Raw genomic sequence first — 22,872 nt, 5'->3', positions numbered from 1 at the left:
GAATAAATTGATGGATGGATCTTTTGGCACCAGGTCCACCTTGGAATTAAGCACTTGCTCGCTTTTGGGGGAGGAAAGCTGCTTTAAATTAAGTCCCCATTCCTGTGCCCGCCCCGCGGAAAAGGCGATTGGCATATATCGCCCCACCCCCGACGGCTGTAAATTACAATTTGATTTTTTAATGTTTCCATTTCCCACTCCACCTACGACGCGGCTTTCCCAGCGGGAAAAGCCATCCGTTATCCCAGCGGTTGACCGCAATTTGCCCTCGTAATTCATTATGCCGTCGCGTGGGTGCTTTTTTTCCATAATTTTTATTGTTCTTTTGATTCAATTTCTATAACTAGTAATGTTAAGTGTACAATTATTAAATAGTTTATATTTATACGGGGCTCTTTAGTGGGGATATACATGTACATGTACATATACATATACAGACAGTGTTGGTATATGCCATATGCGGATCTATACGACTAGACAACTCCTTAAAAACTGCTACTGCTTGATATATAGTTTAGCTTTAGTGTTCTTTTTTGGCCTTAGCTGTTTACAATCTTGATACGTTTCTGGTTTATATATACGATATATACGACTGGGAACTGAAGGTGGAACTAGGAGCGACTATATGATCTTTGGGCTGGCTATTTGGCTTGATTAGTTTAGGGTTCCGCTGCTTAACACTAGATATTTGCTTTTATTTACAAAAACACTTAATTGCTGATTTGGGGGCGCTCGAACAAAGGGGCATCTAATCTCAATGCAAATAAAGTAGAGTTTGGGACTCTTTTCTGGTAAATTTAATTATTGTTCTTCAAAAAATTGTATCTTTTTGGTTAGGGGCTTCTTTTATGTTATTTATCTTTAGTTTGGGCAAACATCTAAAATTAGTTATGAATGCTTAGGGCTAGGCTGCCATTAGTTTGATTTAAGTTAGAGCGTTTTTCAATCGATCACGTCCTCGTCATCGTTGTCGTTGTTGTTGTTGTTGCTGCTGTTGGCCAGGGGCGCCTCCATGGGGGACTTGTTGCTGCCCTCCAGACTGTGGTTGCCCTCGTCCTGGTGATTGGCCGGCCCTCCCCCCACCAAGCCGAGGTCGGAGTGGTCCAGGCCCAAGTTGCTGTGGTGCAGCATGTTGCCGGAGTGCTGTTGCATCCCATTCGGCACCCCGGATCCGCCCACCGATCCTCCCGAGAAGTGCTGCAAGTGGTGCTGGTGCTGGTTGAGCAGCGCACCCAGGGCGTTTTCTCAGACCACGTCCGTCACGCCCACTCCGGTGTACTGGCAGGCGGAGAGTCCGGCGGAGTTGGACCGTGACACGGGGGAGGGGGCGGAGTAGGGGCTGCCGAATCCGGCGGAGGCGTGCTGCTTGGCCTTCAGCCGCAGGGTGGCGATGCTCGAGCTCATGCTGCTGCTCATGCAGGGCTCGGCGGCGGAGCGGTACATGTACGGATTGGCGGGGGTGGTGTACGGACAGGGGGCGCCCACGGCCCCCACGTTGCTGGTGTTGCTCAAGGACGAGCCCATCGAACCCGGCAGCATGGATGCGTTGTTCATGCTGACCGCCACGCCACTGGCGCCCGTGTTGAAGCAGTTCACCGAGTTCTGGTGATGATTGCTGGCCACCATCGATCCGAGTGGGTTCACTGGCCACGGGAAGGGCTTGGTTCCCAGCGGCGAGGGCACCTTGGTCCAGTTGTTGTACGGATACGAGCTGTACAGCGAGTCATCCGCGAACGGCTGCATGAACTGCGTTCCGAATCCGGACTTGAAGTCCGCCGCCGCCACCGCCGCGTTCATCGCATTCCGCTCCCTCTTGCGCCACTTGGCCCGTCGGTTCTTGAACCACACCTGGAAATAAAAACAGGTAGGTTCTTGATTAGCTCACTGGAAGATTAAATTAAGTAAAATTTAAATAAGAAGCTATGTTAAGAAGTTAGAGGTAGAGTTTACTCGAGGATAGCTCTTGGTTTTCCAAAAAACTAGACACGAATCTAAAAGTTTTATTCATAGTTCCCAGCGCGACTTATTCGCAGCTTTTAAGCCGCACAGTCGGCCATTTTCCTTATAATTTATTACTTGAAAATTTATGTATCTGCCCTGGCAACACGAGTGGCAAGGCAAAACTTCCCCCAAAAAGCGCGCCCGCCGCAATACGCATGTGCAGTAATTATAAATATACAAATATATACATAAATACTCCCAGTCAGCCCGGGCTGCCGTTTTTAATGGAGAGCTTTATATAAATAAACTCGGCTTGCCACCCCAAAAAGTCTTGGAGCGGGGGGCGTGGAGGAAAAAGTTGCGAGGGCGCAAAAATAAATCAAAATTATTTTGCACACAGAAAGTGCAGAGAAAAGGCGGGCGAGTGCTCCCCAGAAGAAGATAAAAACAAAATGGCAACTTTGTAATTTATGGCTGAAGTTTGCACAGATACGGATGTTTGGGGGCAGACAAAGATACTCCTCCTCAGATACAGATACAAATGACAAAGAGCTGCGCAGACGTTGGCAGCATTTTGATGAGTTTCTTGCTCTCGAGCCACGAAGCTTTAAGATACACTTAGAACAGAAACAGAAGCCAACTGGGAAAAGGTTCTCACCGATGGAGATACATTAGCCCGGGCAATTAAAGCTGCACATTCGAATTTCATGGCTTGTTGCCGCATTGCCACATTGTCCCTAAATCAACGCGTTGGTCGTCGGTTTCCACCACGTAGCGGGGTTGCAGATTTATGGCCAATGCTGGTCTGCACCCCTCTCTACGCACTATGCGTGTCCTTTATGTCCTGTAAACTTCCCATACCCCTAACTGGCGTGACTAAAATCCGACACGCGCTGATCTATGCAAAAAGTGTTTGTTTTCGCCTGGGAAAACCCTGATTGAGACATTCCGAACGCGGCTAACAAGTGGAAAACTACGGCCGCGTGCCAGCAAGAGAATTTAGTGTGGTAATTGCCCTAATCTAATTAGTCGCGGCAGTTAATTGAAATCGCATGAGCTGGTTGCCGAGGCGAAAGCGAAAGTGAGAGTGAGAGTTTTCCATTTTCCCAGAACCTAAATCAAATCCCCTGCCTTCGCAATGTGTCAATTTGTCAAGGTACATCGCTCAGCCCCATCACCATCGCCATCATCATCATCATGGGCATCAGCATCAGCATCCGCATCAGGAGCTCAAGGATCTCGTGCATCATCAAGGATGCAAAACTAACGTCATCGATCTCGTCAGCTGTCATTTTCACGTATCATTTAGCAAGTTGCCAAAGTTGCAAAAAAACATAAAAACCGGGGAGACGGAAAAACGGAAAATACTGATGGCAAATTGATGGGCCGCCTGCTGAAAAAAAGGGAGCTCTGCGCAAAAGTGAAAAAGTGAAATATGAGAGAGTGCAAAAAACAGCGCAATTTTCCACTCAACGGGCAGCGTCCTGTGGAAAATCCTAATTGGTTTTGATGAAAGCATCAACGACACTCGACGGCAACTCCTGCAACGCTTCATCAGGTAAATGGTGGACGTGGCAAAGAGATATGAGTGGCCAAAAGTGGCCATGTGGCAGAAGTTAGGGCCTCATTTTTTGTGCGGGCTGCCATGATTGATGGTCGCAAATTGCAGCTAAATACGTTTTTTATTTGCCCAATGTGAAATGTTAAATGTGAAATGGGCCGGGTTCTCATTTCCGGGGTTCTTCTATTCCAGTGATAGCCCTGCCCAAGTGAAAATCAGCAGATAACATCGATTCGTGAACTACTCCACGCAGCGCTGTCTCTTTGTGTGCTCAACTGTGTGGATGACTACACAGATACACTACTACCACTACAGTACGTACCGCCAGAGTATCGCCGGTATTAATTGGTCCGATGTTCGACTGCAGCTGCAGATATGCGGACATATGTGAACAAAAAGTAGCCTAATCACGGCTATTACAGAAGTTAATAAAGTCAAAGGGTCGGGAAGATACCACAGGCACAGTAGCCATTAGCTACATTTTAAATGGAATTATTTAAGCTCAAATATTTATGTTGGGTTCATTGTATAGCCCTTAAAAATATCCCAATTGTTTGGCATAACCCAGTTTTCATTTTTTTTGGGATTCCTCCTTCCCAACTTATCCACTACATTGAACCCTTCGAACTGCAATCATGCCAGCATATTGCGGCTCCTTTGTGGCCACTTTCAATGGCTTTTTTATACACTTTCAGCGATTGGCAAATGCTGTTTCCATTTCCGGGCCATTGGCGACACCTGACCATAAAAAGAACTGGCAAAAAACACTCGATACAACCCCATGGCTTCCAGTCGCATCCCAGTTCGATGCCACCTCCGATTGAGGGCAGCGACAAATGCTTTTATATGGGCCTTGTTTTTGCCAGTCCTTGGCTGGTAATTAAATTAAAAAGTGAGTTCTATTTGACACATTAAAAAGCGGAAGAGTGGAGAAAGAGCCCGGAGTACTGGGTACTGAGTACTGAGCACTGAGACAACGGGACAATGGGACAGACGGGGCGAACATATTGCCATAATTGCCGGCGCATGTAAATCCCCGGATTAGTAGCTATCAGGGCCCGAAGAAATGGAAACGGGGGCTGCTCTTTTTTGACAGTTTAAAGCCCGGCCAGATTTATACGGCCCATCCCGGAGCGGAGTTGCACCGCCAGTGGGCCGTAATCCTTTTGTATATTTGATAAATTTTATTGCCTCCGCTATTACAATGGGCAGCCGGAGTCGGAGTCAAAGTCAAATGTGAGCCACCCCTCAGACAGTCGCAAAGGCATGATCGCGATCATCATTAATTCGTGTGCGGTTTTCTAATTCATTAAACAACCCTCGGCTGGCGATGACAAATAGTCTGGGCATTGTTTTGCATCTTCCAAGGGGTGGAAGCGAGCAAAGTGAGCGAAGTGAGCAACCGAGCCAACCGTTTTGTCATCATCATATAATGGACCATAAAACAAACTGTATCAATATTTTATGCATTTAGCTGCTTTATGCGAGGAACACATGTTTAGATTGCCATCATTCCCGGCTCCGTCCCTTGTCATCCTGGGCCGCAGCTAATTTCTTTATAAATGTTGTCAAGTGCAAGGGGGTCGGTCGTCGGTCCGTCGATTTTCAGAGCATATGCGAGAGTCCAGTGAAATTTGCATAGGAAAACCATGAAGCATTCGCCTTCCTCGCAGATGTTCTCCTTTTCCGCGGCAATTGCACTCGGATGGCTGTGATAGCAGCCACTTCTAACTGTACAATTAATGCCACGCTGATGTCGCCATACGTCCAATGACAATGATCACAAACCCGATCACCATCAGCAATCACCGGCGATCATCGATCATTTGTCTATCATATCTTCGCCTGTCTGCTGATTGTCTTTCCGTCCGTTTCGACGGCGAATGGAAATGGAAGTGGAAATGGAAATAGATATAGCCGCAGATATCTTCGATATCAGAGGAGTATTTGCCGCGCTGGCGCCACAACTCCAATTGTTTGCCCAACTAACTATCGTGTTTACAAACAATTACAACGCTTGTGTGGCCAAGATATCTTGTACAACTCGAGGCCCCTGTTATTAGTTTTTGCTCCCGATGAAGAGCCCTTCCACACTGGGGAGTAACTGGGGTGTACCTCACTCCTCTCTTAAAAATGTTTAAAGAATAAAATATAGATCAAGAAATGGATTTCGCATTGCAACTTCAGTATAAACTATTGGAAAAGCGGTGGCGTTAGTAATAGAGTTCTATAGAACCCACATCCCACAGATACAAATACCATTGTATCTCGGACATGGACAAATGCCCCGGCCCATGTCAATAGAACGGATATTGAGCAAACACTCCGATTCAGTTCAGTTGAGGTCGGGCGTTCGATAAGCCCGCGGTTTACAAACAGCAAATGCTGCAAACGCTGCCAACTGCAGTTTTAGCTGCGGCAATTTATGGCAACACCCCGCCCCTTGCCAAGGCCTACCACGCCCCCAGGCCCACGCCCTAAAAAGCTGCACATAAATCCCCGGTGGCGCAGGGAAATCGGCTCTTCTTTCCGGGTCGAGTATTGGCCATATTGGCCGCGTTGGCCGTGTTGGCCGCATTGGGTTTAAGCCAACGCCAAACGAGGCGACATATTTACGAGTCTGTGCGGCTGCATTGCGGTCGCGACTCCTGCGGTCCGTAATATAATTGGGGTCCGGACTATAATAGCCGCATAATGTGGCAACCGAGCTGCCGGAATCCGGCGTTTGTTTGCCGTTTGCGGCTTGGCTGGCAATTAATTCGAACATCAGCGCGGTAATGGTGGTGCAAAGTTTGTGGAAAGGGAGGAAGTCCTTCCCGCTGGATGCACTATGTGCTAAAGTGATTTGAACATGTCACTTAAGCTAACTCTATCTCATTTAGTTATACAAAAATGATCAACTAATGCGCTTTATCAAAGCCTACTCACCCTGACGCGCGCCTCCGTAAGATTGGTCCACATGGCGATCTCCTCGCGGGTGGACATGTCCGGATACCTGTTCCGGCTGAAGGTGTGCTCCAGCTCCTGGAGCTGCTGCGAGGTGAAGTGCGTCCTCTGGCGCCGCTGCCTCTTGTTCTTCTTATCGTTCTTCGGTTCCTCGCCACTGGTGGTCATCGGCTCATCGTGCCCGGAACTTGATATGTTTTCTGTCTTGATCGTGGTCTCGTTTACACTGCGATTGCCTGTGGAAGAAGCAATTCATATTCTTAGATACTTTTTCAGGAATGGATATAGTTATATGTAGATATGGATATACAGATCGGCTGTCTAATGTGTTTGCTCATCGGTTGGAGTAGCTAAGCTGTTTTATGCCGTCCGTCTGGGTTTGCTCGGGTTACCAGTGGGGTAGATAAGCGCGAAGGGGAAAGGTCTTCGGAGCGCCCTCCGATTTCTGGCGTCAGCGGAGCACCGTTACTAATTGCCATGCAACCTTCAGGCGTCGCCAGCAAACACCAGCCATTCAGCACCCACCACCCCCGAAAAAGTTCAAAGGCGGACCGCCGGCAAACAGATTTATAACCAGTTAATGTATGTTCCCGAATGTCATCGATCATGCGGCGTGCTTTTTGTGTTTTTTCGTATTTATTCGTATGTTGTGGGCCAGAGAAGCCAGAAAGCGAGACCAAATCGAAATCGTAGCTGCCGAAAACTTAATCAAATAAACTAAATTACTGCCCCTGTGAAATATCATTTTCGTTCGGCTCCATTCTCACTTTTTTCTGTTCTGCTGTCGTCGTGAGGTCGCAAATCAAAGGCAGTCTAATCGAAAACTAAACGGACCCGGCCGAGTAAATTTCGCCGACAAAGGTGGAATCGTTGGCCACGCTTTTCGAAATTATTATAAATTATGTTCCTTATCGATGGGCCCCCGGAGATAGCGGATACGGTCTGGGAACAGCACTTTTGCCGGGTGGTGCTGGGGGTTACGGATACGGCAGCTACTGCTACTCACCATCTTTGCGATCCCGACTCCGGTTCGATATCGAGGATGTCGATGACGTCTGAAAGTTGTTCAAGTGGGTGCTATCCAAACTATTTGCTACGGCGGTCATGGAGCTATGACTATCACGGAAATCGCCGGTTTCGGCCCAAACTGAAAAGAACAAGCCAGCGCAGGCAAGAGAAAATTACAAAAAAATTTATGCTTTAACCGAGGAGGTGCCAAAAAATCTAAAACTGTCTAGCTTAGGGTAGTTAATCTTAAATACAATTCAGTTTGAATCTACAGAGCTTCCATTTGCTACCGTTAAAAGATATTTTCCCCTGCGGAAAACTCCGTCCACCTTGCTATCCCACTATTCCTTTTTCCCTGAACAGAAAAGAGGAGCCCGTAAAAGAGCTCATAAAAGGATTTATGACACCGCAGCCTGGAATGGCCTCTTGGTTAACCCGATTAAAAAGCGTATTGCTCCTGGAGGAGGCCAACTTAATTGTTTCCAGGGGCTGGATTATAAAACTTCAGCCCGTGCTCAAAGTGTTGCCATGGAGAAACTTAATCGAGGGAATCGCCCTGGCCGCTTGGCCCCATAAATCTACCGGCGCCAAATGACTCAATTTGCTACGTAATAATTGCCGCAGTTAGTCACGCCTATTTTGGTATTAATTACTCAGCTATTGGCATGATTCCCCCCAAAAAAAAGCTATTTCGTCACAGATTTATGGCCGTGGCAATTGATTTCTTGGGGTTTTCCTGCGAAGTGGAAGGTGTGCACCCATATGGTCCGGGGTCCCGACTTCCCGACTTTCTCCTAAATCTTCTGGACCACTTCCTTTGCATACCGCTGATTATTTATGGCCTTCTCACATGCTGTCACTTTAAAGTGGTTTTCAAAGTGAGCAAACACCCGGGGCGACATTCGAAACAATTAGCCTGCTCCTTTTTGGCGGGGGAAGTGTGGGTTCCGGCACCCCTAGGAGTCACAAATGTCATCTCCTTGGAGGTGGCCCATGGCTCAATTAGTTTATTGCCAGTTGCATAATTTATGCCGCCGACAACAGCCTCACATGCCGTTGGAAAATTCAAATTTCTGCGTGAAAAGTATTTTTATGGCCTCTAATGAGTGCGTTTTGGGGTAATTAAAATTTCATTGCTTTATTATGAGCGTCTCGTCTGTTGGGAGGAAAATTTGAAAAACAAACATGGTAGCAGTGTTTAGCAGAGAATTAATTTTTGTGTAAATGTTTAGTCAAGATCGATGAAAATTGTAAAAAATCCATTCGCCTGGGAAACCCATTTCAGCTGTTAATTTGTTAATATGTCATAAGTTATTTGTCATGTGAGACTCAACTTCTCGCACCAATTCCACTGCATCCTCATTTCCACTTTCATTTTTTAGTGAACGCCTCGTTGCAACCTTTGAATTCGAAGACACAGCTGAATGAATCCGAAAAGATAGAATGCTCCCATTCTCGATCCCAAATCCGATTTCCGACCTGAGCTAAATGGGTCGTCATCGCCCATTTTTCGTATCGTAAAATATTTTCCTAACGACACGCTCTAAAAACAAAAACCGAGCAGACAAAAAATACGGAGAATTCGAAAAAACGCAGCGAAAATCACGTAGCACGGCGATTTTCATTTGTGTAAATATTTCCCCAGCATTTTGGCCAGCGACTAATTTGAGTTTGATTTTCCTGCTGCGCTGGTGCTTTGTTGTTTTGTTGTTCTGCTTTCCCGCCTGACAGGTCGTCGGAAAAATTGTCGTCGTCTGTCAGCTGGCGGTGACATTTGTCGGCCAGTTGTCGCCCGAGTTTTACAATGTTTTCAAGGCTTTCGAGTGGGTATCGAATTTGGATGAGTGGCAAGTGTCAATAGAGGTGGGCGTTGCTTGTCGGGAGCATTTTGCACATGTCAGGCAAGAGTTCTGTGTTCTGTGACAACAAGTGTCGGCGTCACTTTCGCTTTCCTGATTTGCTGGCATTCCGGTTCTCTGATTGTCGGATTCTCCGATTCCCCGATTTTCCAATTTTCCGATTTCCCCGACAGCCATTTTGCAGTGGCATTAGCCGCTGAGCAAACAAATGAGCGATGGTAAATTTATTTGACTTGGCGACTATTGTGACGATCCTAAACAAAAGTCAAAGGCAAACACTCCCGAGGGGCGGTCACAATTAATCAAGCGAGGGTTGCCAGAGTGAAACTGCACAAAAATTCGAAAATGATTCGGATTTTTTCGCCTCCGAGGATGTGAGCATCTAGGCACCCTGCACCCATACGCGCCTCATTCATAGACAGATTTCCACATAAAAACTTTTGACACACGACACGGCAGCCGGAGCAATAAATTATCCGGAGCAGGAGACGCAGGAGACGGAGACTGTCAGAGCAGGAAAACCTCACCAGACCAAAACAAACAAAAATAAAAGGACGAGCCAACAAAGGACATGCCCCGGAAAAGGGAGGAAAACGGTTAAAGGAAAATGTCAAGCATAAGCAACGTTTAGTTGGTGACCAAAAACAAACGATTAATGTGACAGTTGAAAGGGGATCGGGATTGGCTTTGGTTGTGGGTCCTGGGATTGGGATTGGAATTGAGATTGAGATTGGAATTGGAAATGGGACCAGGACTTCGACCAAGAGTTGCTTTCGTTGTAAACCACTGGCTGGCCGACCAAAGGGTTAAACACTCCACCGCAAATGAAAATATTTTCCAATTTCATGCCACATTTGCCGCCGAGGTGTTGATGTCCGTGGAAATTGCTGGCCCATATGCCGCAAATGAAAAACCCCGGCTGCATTCCTCGCTGCAAATTAGCCCAATTCGGAGTCATGAAAATTAGGCAACGACTTGGAGAGTTAATTTTTATGTCTCGCATAACTAATCCTTTGGTCGAGACAATGGCCCCTGACCATATGTTATGGCCCTATAATGAGCTCCAGGCACTTGACCAACCCGAGCAAAGTCGCATAAAAATCTCGGAAATCACATTGACATGTCCCAAGAACGGAGAACAACCCTTGGCCAAATGGCCCTGGCTATATGTACCAGAGGTCCTGGCCAAAAGCCCGGACTCATTAGTTGAGGCTGCAGATAAGACAAAAGGGAGAAGGACACCCAAAAAAGGGCAGATCTCTGTTTTTCTGTCCAGACTAGCTTTTCCCCTTCTTCTTGGCTTGTAGTTTTCCACTGCAATGACTTTGGCCAGTAATTTGCCCGACTGTCAGCTCGAATTCCTTTCCTGCCATTGGGTCAGCCAGCAAAAAGCCAGCCAACGGACCACACCAAGGACCTGCGAGTCCTGTCCGGCGGACAAGTTTGTTTCCTCAGATAATCTCTAATGCGACATTTTTACGAAATTGCACGATGCCCGGATAATGAGAAAAGAGGCGGAAAAGCGGACAGAGAATCAAGTTTTCCCGACTAACTTCTGCAACGAGGTAATTGCCTCAAGGAAAACGGGGAGCGACGTGGATTGGGGATGGTGATGGAGGGTTGTGGATTCTGTGGCTGGTTGCCATAATGACATTATAATTTATATAAACGAAATCAGTGCCAGCGAGGAGGAAACCTACAGATAGAGCTGTGCAGATGGATTGATAAATGGCAACTTCTGTGGTAGTTACAGTGGTGCATCGAGTACAGTGGGCAAAAGAAACAAAAAATACAAACACTAAATAAACTATTGGCTTGCTAATACATTTTTTAAAAATTATATTACATGAAAACATAACGCTATGTTAACCTTTTTTGAGACACTTCTCCTATTTTGCCTTCAATATACCACTGTGCGGTCAGCAAGTGCATTTTATGTGGCATTCGGGGTGCTTGCATTGCCAATTCGAGTGTGATCCTTGGTTTTGCCAGTGCCCGATGACATATGTAAGCAATTTCGCAGAGATTTGCGGGCAATGCACTGTTCGCACACCGCAGGACGAAATCCTTTAAGGCTTTAAGCGGCGAAACAGGCGAAGAGCGGAAAATCGATAAAAGGTATTTATATTCATAAGGACCAGGCCTGACAAAACAGGCGTTGGTGCGGAATTTAAAGTAGTCCAGGTTCGGGTGTCCTCGAGGTGTCCCTCCCCATCGGAAAAGTGTGTATCTCCTGGATTTCTTAGTCTGGCGTTTTGTTTATGTGGTTCTGTTGTGTTCTGCTCTGTATTTTCTTGTTTTTTTTTAGAGCCCGGCGAGCTGCACGTGCCATTAACACTTAGCGGGAAGATGGGCATTTACTTTCGTGTAGACACAACAGATAACAGCACGATTTCACCAGAAACCCGAAGTGAAACTCTGGTAATTTCATAATTTTATCAACGGCATCAGCCACAAACATTGTCATGGGCAAATAGTTCTCCATCTCGTCGTATCTGTGGTAACAACTTGGCAAACAAGCTAAGGACTAGCTGGCAATAAAAAATAGAAACAAAAAGAAATAGGAATAGGAATAGAACAACATTCTATTATTTGCCGAGCAACCAAAAAATAAATGTAAACTGCTCTGATTTGGATTTCGGTTTCGGTTTCAGTTTCAGTTTCGTTTCGGGTTCTGTTTGGTTTGCCTGGGGCAAATATGAACGCCAGTGGATATATGTTTATATAGTCACTGATACAGCGAGATAATTCCCTAATTGCCGCGGTGGTGAAATATGAAATACAGAGTCGGAGGGACAAGGTCGGTTCCTCGCAGCTGCTGACAACATAATTTAGGCGACAATCCCGATCTATTAAAGAGTTACATCTTTCGGCCATAAAAATCTTTACTCCTCGAACTAAATTAGTGTAGAACGTGAACTTGAAATCCTTTGAGCACCGCCAGCGAAATAAAAACACGCACCGAAGCCATAAAATGGTCTACCAAAAATAAAACGCAAGAATCGAGTCGAGTAGAGGCGAAACTAAAAGGTGGAACACGGCCCATAAAAAAGTGCAATCGTAAAAAATTATTACCTCTGCCGCACATATAAATACGCATAAATAAATGTGTATAAAAGCATGGGTTGTGGGTGTGTGTCTCTGTTTGTGTGCTGACCATTAAATTGGCCAATAATTGAAAATCCGATTGCAGCCATGCAATTCTGGAGTCTGATGAAAATCCTGCCAACCGGCAGCAGGAGCAGAATCACGTTGCGTGGCCATTATTTAAACAAGAGCGTAAACAATAACGACGACAAGGGGGAAAATCAGGGAAAACGGGGGAAAAGCGGGAGCAAACAGGCGGACAGGAGTGGAAATTTGTGGCTCAGAGCTGTTAACGTGGCCCGCACCTGCAGCTACGAATATCTACGTGTTTGTACGGGTGTCAAAGGATAACTGCAGTCGTGCATATTTTAAATGCCAGCCATTTTTGTGCTAAATTGTTTTGGCACGCAAATAAATGGCAGGACATCTGCGGCCATGGGTTCACCCAGGCCCACCTCAGTTCGGTTCGGTTGGGTTCTTTTCGGGTATTCCGGCCATTTCTGGATGCAGACAAGTGCAAAGTTTGCCGGGCTGTTAACCCCGAAGGGGCAGAGTTGAGTTGACAGGGCGACAGCCAACAAATCTCTGGGCGAGGGCAGACAAATCTCTTGTGCAAATGGAAATTTCGTACGGAGGCACTCGTCGGGCAGGACTTCCAAGTGCTGCTCCTGCGTTTCTAAATAAAGTTAGCATTAACGAAACTAGTTGCATTAAAGAGAGATCCACATATTCATATATTTACTACTAGTATTGATAGAATTGTGATCTTTGCCTTCGCCCAACAGGTTTCCTGTCCATCTGGAGTGCCCTGACTCCATCCGAAATATTCCCCAGAACCAATTCAGTTGTCATATTGCCACTTGAAGCTGTGGCATTGCGCACTCGGCCGCCAATCCAGCATCCTCCGAAGAGTCCAAATTCCCATAACAATTAGAGCAATCGGAACAACAAACACTTGACTACAATGCACATATCGAATTTCAGAGGGACGAATCCAAGGGAAGAGGAAGTGAGCAGGGTCGAGTGTTGCTTTCGGCACTACGCCAGAAGGGTGCTCAATTAGCCGTGACATGCGCACAAAATTGAAATTTGTTTAGATGTATCGCAGCCCGACTCCTGTTTTTTGGCCTGTTCCCTTTGTAACGCTTTGTGGAGATTATGCGCTAATGATTGCCCAATGATTATGAATATGCATGAGGGGAATTGAGATTCGAATGGAGCGACAAGTGGCCCAGGGAGTGAGCTTTTGGCACGGAGCGTGAATGATGGCCAAAACGAATCGCATATTGAAATGACAACAGCTGCCACTGACAGAGGAAAATGTATAAAACACAAGCCCACCAAAGTGTCATGAATAGCAATGAGAATGTGGACACTTGTTGATGACTCGGATCGAAGGGAATATCTTCTTAGTAGCGCCCCAAAAATGTTCGTATCTCAGACTGAGTTATGAGCCCACTAATTAGCTGTCAATGCGCGAGATGCCCCTCACAAATTTCACTACAAATTGCCCACGAAATGGTATCCCATTATGCTAAAGAAAAATAAACGTTTCTGATATATTTCGGGAAAACTCTCCTCAAAAGGGAAAAGATCAAAAGAAAATCATGCCCAAGACTAAGTTAAAATATTTCGAAGCAAATTTATGGATCTTTGATTTATCCTACCGACTAATATAATGCCAAATGTGTGCCAATCTACAAACCTTCTTATAAAAACCTTCAGTTCATTACCTATTATATCTTTTACATAAGATGCTCAGAATTTCCCCTGAACTGCTTGACCTGATACTTACTTCTGAGTTTCTCGAGCGGCTCGTGCTTGGGCGTGTGCGGCGGCACCACCGTGTGGTGCGGGTGCTGCGAGTAGCCACCCACCAGGTCCTGGCCCGCGGAGTGGTGCAAGTGGCTCAGGCTGCTGATGGGCATCAGGCTCGAGATGGCGGGTGAGATGCTGACCGACGAGCTGGAGTCGTGCAGGCTGTGGTGGCTGTGCAGGTGCTCCGTGCCGGAGGTGCTGCTGCCTCCTCCGTTGACCGTGGAGCTTCCGGTGCTGCCGCTGCTCAGTGCCGTGCTGGTGGTGGTGGCACTCTCCGCCGATCCTGCGGAGCCTGCTCCGTTGGCCGTCCCGGCACTCACCAGATCCTGCAGACACAGGCCCGTGGACTCGGCCGACATGGCCTCCAATCCGTTGAGTGCGCCACTGACCACTCCGCCGCCCCCGTTGGTCAGGCCACCCGGTCCCAAGGCCGTGGCTGAGCTGGTGACCACGCCCACTCCCAGACCGCCGCCCCCGCCGCAACCGCCGACGGCGGAGGAGCGGTCCATGCCAAGATACGTGGGGAAAATGGTGGAGAAGCTCTGCTGCTGGTGGTGGTGGTGGTGCAGCGCCGACTGCTGGTGCGCCGGGTGGGCGGGGTGTGCGGGGTGCAGCGGCGGCAGGTGGTGGTCCCTCCCCGTGAACTTCGTCGTGACGACGTCCTTGAAGTGCTGCAGGAAAGTCGTCGTCTTGAGGCCGGTATCTTCCAACTGTGGTGAAAGCAAATCCAAGATGCAGCCGTTGCCAGAGCCCGAAAAGCTGGAAAAGAGCAGGCGGTATGTCATTAAAACACTGAGAAAATCTGGGAAGTATTTCACTAATTTATCTAATTCGTTCCTCTAACTATAGATTTAGTTCAGAGGTGGTGCTCTCTGCTCAGCTTAGTCATATCGAGTTCATTGCTACTCAGACTTAATTATCGCTTGGCTACCTGGTAGGCAAATCAACTGGTGGAACCTTTTATCGCCTCAACGGCGAAGGCAAACAGGGAGCTTAACCCAAACACCAGCCGAATGGCAAGTTAACACCAAACACGTCAAGGGGTTAATACCACGGATGCTGGAGCCGGCGGCAAACGGAGTGGTAAACTGGGACTCTTTCAGTTGGCGTCGTAAATCGTATGGCTGGCGGAGCACCTGAGGGGATCTGGTGGGGCATATGGGCTGACAACAGCACCGCCGCAGCACCGCACCACCGCGCCACCGAACCGCCTACACCGCTATCAGCAGACTAATGGAGCGGGGAGGGCGGGGGCCAGGTGATAACAGCCTTATCGATGTAAAATATTTACATTTCTGCGAGCATTTCTCCGCTATTATTATTGTTATGATTGCACGTACACTGGGCTCCTTTGGATTTTGGCAATCGAAATTGGGGAATGCTCGGAAAGTAGTAGAGCGCCGCACTGACAGTCACTAGTGCGATAAACTGTGCCATGGGCGTCCAATAAATTCGTTAAAAATAAAAACAGCCCACTGACAGTAGCACGAAAATAGCCATAAACGATCGTAAATCAATTAGCGAAAAGGGAGGGAACACCTCTCCAGGTTCCTAGGCCCCTTCGCCCGATATCGGCCGGGAACGGCATATATACATATACGTTATATATGCGGTCCGCTATCTGAGCAAACGAAACCAAACGAAACGAAACGTTGCAATAAATGGTTATCTAATCTCAATCACAACAAACTAAAGGCATTCAAAGGCATTCGAAACGAGAACGAATTTCATAAATCTAGCGGCAGCATAAATTCGCAGTGTGTGTTTAAGTGAATTTAATTAAATTTAATTGGAATGCCTTGGCTTGAGCTGTCACTTTCGATTTCGCTGATAATGCCGCTTGATCTCCACTTGATCCCCAGTGGATTAGTGCGGCTGTAATGTTAAATCCATTTGCGGTTGTTCAACAGCAATAATAATAGGCAGCCAGCCTTTCGTGATAAACATAATTTCACTTGAAGCCAATTTATAGGCCACACGATTGGATGGGTGGGGGGTCAGCCGTTGAAATGAAAAGTTCTGCATTTGTTGCCGTGATGGGGATATTTATAATACTGTTATTTGCTCGGTCTTTGCCGCAGTTGTCTCAATTTCTGGCTAAATTATCTGCCGCAGCGTCTAATAAATAATTCGGTTGCCAGTTTGCCATTGTTTCCATTCCGCCAAAGAATATTCTCCGCTCCATTTCGTGTGTGTTTTTCAGCTTTCGGCTTTTCTGCCTCGTCATTTTATTTCAAAAGTGAGAATTTATTTACATAATGATTCCCTAAGACAAAGAATGCCAGAATTATTTTATGCCACTTTATGGCCGCGAGATCTCGTGTGTTTACGGCCTCTTCGTCGCGAAGGTGGCAAGATTCCGATGTTGTGCCAAGGCTTTCCACATGCTTTCATTTCTATTTAATTTTATTATTTTATTCAAATTCGAGTTTAGCGGCTGCCCGGAGATCCGAGTCCGAGCATTGTGTACTTAGGTTTTTTCCACATCTTGTTTGCTAATTGTTCAAGTGACGTCAATGAGCCAGCGCCACTTGGCCGGGCTCTCCTCCAATTTTTTGGCAAAACCCACAGTACTGGCCCAGAAGCCCAGAGGCCCCCTTACGGGATGGCCGAGATCTCGGTTTATGGCGGCAATCCGGATCCGGGTCTCACTCCGCCGTGATTTATGCGCGGCGTGAGAGTCCGCCGTAAACTTAATTCGTTGTCCAACAAGCCGTTTATGGGCGGGATCTGGGCCCTCAATGGGAACCTCTGCTGATCCTCGCTGGAAAGCTAGGCTGTTTCCCTGGCATCTGCTGAATTGACATTGCCATTAGTGGGCGCTTAAGTTCCTAGCCAGGTGTTTACCGGGAAACTTCTGTTTGCTATGACCTAACACATCGTTGTTCTTGTTAATTGGGGCAGCTTTACTTTCGTTTTTAGAATATCCCTATATAATTCAATTTCTTAAATCTATTAATAATATCTGACAAATATGATTTATAAGGATGTCTTCGATAAGCCTAAAGTTCTTCAGTGGCTTTCTTGCAATTGGTCCGCTAGCAACTCAAGAGGTCAGAACTTCTTTATTAGCCCTAATAACAAGTGTAACAAGTACTTAAACCCGGTTTTAAGTCATGATTAACTTTATGCGATTGAGACTCACCTCTGAATGATGGGAGAGGAATTCAAATTAATCCACTAGGTGGTGCGAACGAACTTCCGTCGGTTCGCTGGTTCCGTCGATCCGGAATATCAAAGGCGAACTTTGATGGAGCAAATGTCGTGGGCCCGTCAATAAATCAGATGGCCAGCATTTCAATCGCCGGAGATCTGGGAAAGTCTCCGAAAATCTTCCGGATATATCGCGTGGGCAGTGGGCTATAAATCTCGGGGAGATCGGTAGGTTTGTGCTGTGTTGTTGCAACAGATTGCTAATCAAATGCGAAGCGGCATTTAATAAAGCCCCAGCCGTTAAACAGTTTTCGCACACGCGGTGTTGACGTCGGCAGATCAAATAATAAAAATCACAGTGATTATGTTAGTGATTAATTTTAAGTAACTCGGGGATATGTTTTTAATCTCGCTGCCGCTTCACAGAAACACACACTCGCGCACACAGTCACTCGCGGCACTCTCAGTGATATGATTTCGATTCGATTTGATTTGATAGGCAAATCCTGGCGGATTTAAGTGTTTAATAGTTTAATCCGCGGCGTAATTAGGCTAAGTATCTGCTAGGGTACTCGAATCTCTGTATCTAAATCTGTAGCTCTAGACCTGCAATTACATGTATCTGGTATCACAACGGAGGCGACGCGTCTGCATCCGTAACAGGACGTAGCTGGATTGAAAACGAATTCGGAAAAGTATCTGTTGGATGCGTGTACAGCGCATGCAGCGAGTATCTGGCTGGTGGGGTGTGCGGGGTGGTTGGGCCAGTGCTAACGGTAAACGTGGTGCTGGCGACGAGAACTCGCGGCTACTGAACGCAATACCCCGGAATTTCGCCTTTCGAACGCAAGAGCCCCGTGTATCGCCCGCTATCTTATCTCTCTTTTCTGCCCGTGCGTCGGCGAGAGGGTGTGAGGGAGATGGTCTGCTGGCCGACGAGTAGCGAGAGCTGCCTGTGCCGCGGCAGTGCGAAAGGGAGGTCCGATCATCCGAGTGCATGGAAGACACACCCCCAAAGTCGCCACTCTCGCTCTCTCTCACTCAGACCCTGGTGTTTGCAGTGCGCCATTGCTGTGCTCTCCCTCTCTCGCCCACTCTCCCTCTCGCTCTTCATCCGTACATTATTTGGCCGCTCTCGAGGGTTTGATTTGTACTTTCGGGTTTGGCTCTGGTTTGGTCCTTTGTTCCGTTTCCCCCCGTTCAGGACCCCTGGCAGAGCCCTGCCCTCCGCCCCTGGACAATTGCTACGTGCTGTGTTCATAATAATAAGGCTACTTTGCCCACTTTTGAGGGCTGGCTGTCTTTTACTGGGTGTCAAGGGCGTTTTGTTATCCCATTATTCTGCGTTAGCCCGCCATTGTTGTGCCTGTGCCTGTGCCAGTTTAACCCCCCGACCGCCCCTCGCAAATAAATAAATAACTGCTCCTTTTGACGTATCCTTGCGTTTGTATTTGTATCTGTATCTCCTCCCTGGGACTTTCCCCTTTTTGATTTGTTCGCTCCGCCAGCACAGAAATACAGCCACAGAGACAGCGATACTTTCAAAGGAAGCTGAAACTGAAACAGAAACAGAAACAAGCAGCAGGCAGAATTTATTAAAATTCACAACAGCTTTTGTGCAGTTCATAATTTTCGTTTTTATTTCGCATTTGCCTGCCTTTCCCTTAGGTTTTATCCTCCTCCTTGAGTGGAGGAATGGGTTTAACTGGGCCGAAAGGGGGAAGCTGGAGGAAATGGCTGGGGAGACAGCCGACGGATGTAAATGATGCTGGCTTTATAGCCTCGTATTCCGCAACTGACATGCCAGGGAACTAATCAGACATAATTTTCAATGGCCATGCGAGTCATAACTCATGACCTCTGGAGATCTGAGGAAGTTTACTGGATCCCATGGTACGAAATAAATCAATTCGACAAGATGGAAGGGAGAATGGGAACATTGCGTGCTTCATAAAATCTAACTTACTTATATATATTTAATAATGATGTGATGTTTTTGTTGATTACTGCCACCTCTCAGAACGCGCGACTCGCATAACCCAGATTGCAGATAGACTTGAAATGATAATCGCGCTGAGCGGAGGCCCTCGAAATACTAAAGCCACTCGAGTTGCTCAGACCTTCTCGAGTGTACCGCCTTTGAACTCGCCGTCACACATTTGCCCAGTTACGTAAATGTGCCACAATGTTAGAAGGGCGGGCTGGTACTCCAGCGATCCACCCACTCAATTTCACCTGAGTGACGATGATGCAGTGCAATATCATGGTAAAGGGTTCTCCACCTGTGGTGCAAGGTCCGACTTTCACTGATTTCACCCATCAAAGGGTTTTCAGCACCCCGGGGAATTTCTGTTTTACGATGGCGTAATTACACAATGTCCTTTGCTTCCCTTGGCCAAATCCCCGACTTTTATATTGATGACAGGCTGTCTATTTTTGGCCCAGCGCTGCGGGAATTTACCAGGCCGTATTTCAATTATTAGGGCAACCGAAATTAGACTTTCGACTTTCCGATATCAAAAGGGGGACCGTTTTCGCGGTATCTACTGTTATCTAGCGAACCCAAAAGAAAATGGCGTTCTTTTTTCCATCCGAATGGGGTCTACGTGCCGGGGAGTGTGTCTGCCATTTGGGGGGATCTCTTAAGTGTCCGGGGAAGAAAACTCATCATCCTTTGATGCTGGCAACAGAAAAACTTAATGCCGAACATTCGAGCAGTCGCACGCACCTCAAGAAATTGAAATGCCATGGCGCGCCAAAGTGTCAGATATCCAGGGAAATGGGGCTTCCCCCTTTCAGATTTACATCCACACACATTCGCGTCGTCACATTTTCTCGTTTTCCCCGCTTTCCTTTTTTAAGCAACTACCGAAAAGTTCACAGGCAGCGCAGTTGAAAAGTTCAGAGCATTCGGAGCCATTGCTCAGTCGCCAAAGTAATCCGGCCTAATCCCGAAACATGACGAAATGAAATACGATGGTGCGTAGGGAGATGCGACAACAACAGCAACAAAGACGCGGGCTCGCTTTCCCATTTCCCATCTCCACATCCCCACAGCCCCATATCCCCGCAACCCCACTCATCCCCGATCTCACTGCCTATTTCCCAGCTCACAAAATCCCCAGCCGACTGAACTAATTTTGTATGCCTTATGATGATGGTGAAAAACCACGCGGGTAGCGAGCGGATTCCCTGGCAACTCTTTCGCAAAATGGCGGCATTGATTTCCCTTTCCTGTTTGCCCCTCAAGAACGTCCTGCCCCACCAGCCCCCGCTGTCCTTGAGGACGAAGTCAATTTTCAGGATTTGCGGCCAGTCTTACATTCCTTAGCGAAAAATCTCTCCGTTTCTCTATGGAAAGCACTTCCCTTCAAGCAGTCAATAAACTATACAAACACACGTGCACTGCGAGAAATTTGGAGTGCCAAGGATGCCAGTTTGTGCAGAAATAAGCACAGAAATAGGGAAATTAAAAAACATGTATTCCGTGGGAAAACTTGTATACATAAAATTTAATAACATATTTCAATTTTTCGTTCTTTTCTTTTTGTGTAAGCATGGCAAGGGTTTTCCCATCCTCCAAAAAAGTGCGTCAGTGTGTAGGTTTTGTGTATTAGTTTGCGTGGCATGTCCTTGTTGACATTGCCATTGGAAATGCGAGAGATACGCGGAATATTCGCACAGCTGAGAGGTTTCAGCCACCTACAGTTCAATCAAACCGCCAAAGTAAATTACGATGCTAATTAATAAAGGCCAGGATGCTACACACAACCCAACCACCAGCTCCACCCCCTCCTCGCACAGCCATGGCCACGTAGACAGCGCCACTCTGGCCGCATATCGATTTAAATTAATTTCTGTTAGAGGATGCTCAAGCGAAAATCCTCCATTACCGTAAAGTACTTGTAACCAAGTAGCAGGCACACGTCGGAAAAAAGGAAAAAGGAAGCTGGGTTTTCCGAGCAAAAGAAGGAAGGGGGAAAAAACAAATTAAGCGACGCCGAAGGAGCCGCATAATTTTGGAACCTGCAGAGAAATATAATGACATCTGTTCGGAACTCCTCCTGGGCACAAGTTACATCGATTGCTGTCCGATTTATGCAAGGCACGTGGAAAAAGGAGCGGAAAATGCCGAGAACGCAAGGCCAGGAGTGGAAAACAGGAGCGGAAAACTCACGCACATTTTGCTCCGCCGTCCGGATATTTGTATTTCCCTCCCCGCGCGCTTATCTACAGCCACTCGTCGAAAACTCGCTGATTATTCACTCCCTTTCGATTGGTTTATTTCTTTTGGCACTCGCTGCTCACTGGCCACGCCCACCGATGGCGTGCTGTTTTAAGGGGGCGTTGCCTCTATGTGTGCCATGTGTTACATGCGCACAGGGCGGCTACGCAATTTCCCCAGGACGACAGGAAAGAGAGCGAAGGACTTCCCCTCTCGACTGTTGCACTTCCTCGAGTTCTTGGGACGAGCATTTTGGGACATTGCCTGGAAAATCAGCTGTTCGGATGGTAATTATATCGAGTTTGGAGATACTCGCAAGGGAAGATGCGGAGCGTAGCTGCTCAGACCACGAGAGATGGAAATTGGACTCGGACGCTAGACATAATCAATTAAGGGTGCAGATATCCTGGACAGACATCAATCGGATGATGGCAATAAATGTAATGGGAATGGTGAACGATAGAAATGGGGTTGGCAGTTCCGCCACAAAGGATCAATATATTTGGGGATTAGAGGTTAAATAAAAATAGTCTTAGTAGGCTTGTTCTTATGATCAGATTTAAAAGGGGCTTACACATTTGTTGTAGTTCCTCAAATAATCACTTACCAAACTTACGAAGCGCGGTCTTGTTTTTGGGAACCAGTTAACCTAATTCATCTAATTTGGTTGGTACACATTTCCACTCCTTTTGCATTGCCCAACCTTTTGCCGCAACGACTTCAAAGGCATCCGGGATCCTAGGCAGTGCAACCACGCACAAAAATAGACTACCAACCGCCGAAAATTCCACATCAAACATGGCAGACCCTGAGTGGTTCGGTGGGCGGTTGTGGGTGCTGGGTGGTGTGTTCTTTCAACTTTTACCGCTGAGAAGCTTCAAAAAGGGCCGACGACAAACGATCTTGTGCCGCCGAATCGAAGTTATCGCTCCCTATTAGCCATTTTATCGACACTCCACGTAATGACGCACTTTCGGTCCGCACATAATTAATTAATAAATCACGGCGGCCAACGAAAGCAACAGTTGCCACATCATCATCGCCAGCAGGAAAAAAGCAACAAACAGAAGCTGAAGAATTCTTATCACCTGGTTCTTGGTGGGCGGGATGGGGGGCCAAGGTAATCCATCAATTTTTTGGGCAAACGAGCGAAAAAAACACGAAACGAACGAGCGAGAAAAACTAACAAAGCAAATGCAGAAGGCACATCACAGACACCGCCGCCCATGTCGAAAAGTTTGATTTTTGGCTTTTTATGCGCACGGATTAAATTG

General features: G+C 47.0%; 1 protein-coding gene across 3 annotated transcripts; it reads right to left on the bottom strand.

Moving 5' to 3' along the window:
• Nucleotides 1-525: 525 nt before the first annotated feature.
• Nucleotides 526-18,219, bottom strand: LOC6730284 (pituitary homeobox homolog Ptx1). Of its 3 annotated transcripts, none has more exons than XM_039294852.2 (5): nucleotides 17,366-18,218; nucleotides 14,198-14,979; nucleotides 7,455-7,610; nucleotides 6,431-6,684; nucleotides 526-1,848 (listed from the first exon to the last, which is right to left on the bottom strand). In XM_039294852.2, the coding sequence occupies exons 2-5, from the start codon at nucleotides 14,727-14,729 to the stop codon at nucleotides 1,246-1,248; spliced, it is 1,545 nt and encodes a 514-aa protein (XP_039150786.1). In that variant the 5' UTR covers nucleotides 14,730-14,979; nucleotides 17,366-18,218; the 3' UTR covers nucleotides 526-1,245. The 3 variants fall into 3 exon arrangements, with proteins under 3 accessions (XP_039150786.1, XP_039150787.1, XP_039150788.1); XM_039294853.2 differs by having other exon boundaries at nucleotides 7,455-7,595; XM_039294854.2 differs by lacking the exon at nucleotides 7,455-7,610 and having other exon boundaries at nucleotides 17,366-18,219.
• Between the last annotated feature and the right edge of the window lie 4,653 nt (nucleotides 18,220-22,872).

Source organism: Drosophila simulans, chromosome 3R (genome assembly GCF_016746395.2).
Source record: "Drosophila simulans strain w501 chromosome 3R, Prin_Dsim_3.1, whole genome shotgun sequence".
NCBI lineage: Eukaryota > Metazoa > Arthropoda > Insecta > Diptera > Drosophilidae > Drosophila > Drosophila simulans.
The sequence above is the reverse complement of the archived record's forward strand: the minus strand, read 5'-3'. Positions and strand labels throughout refer to the sequence as shown.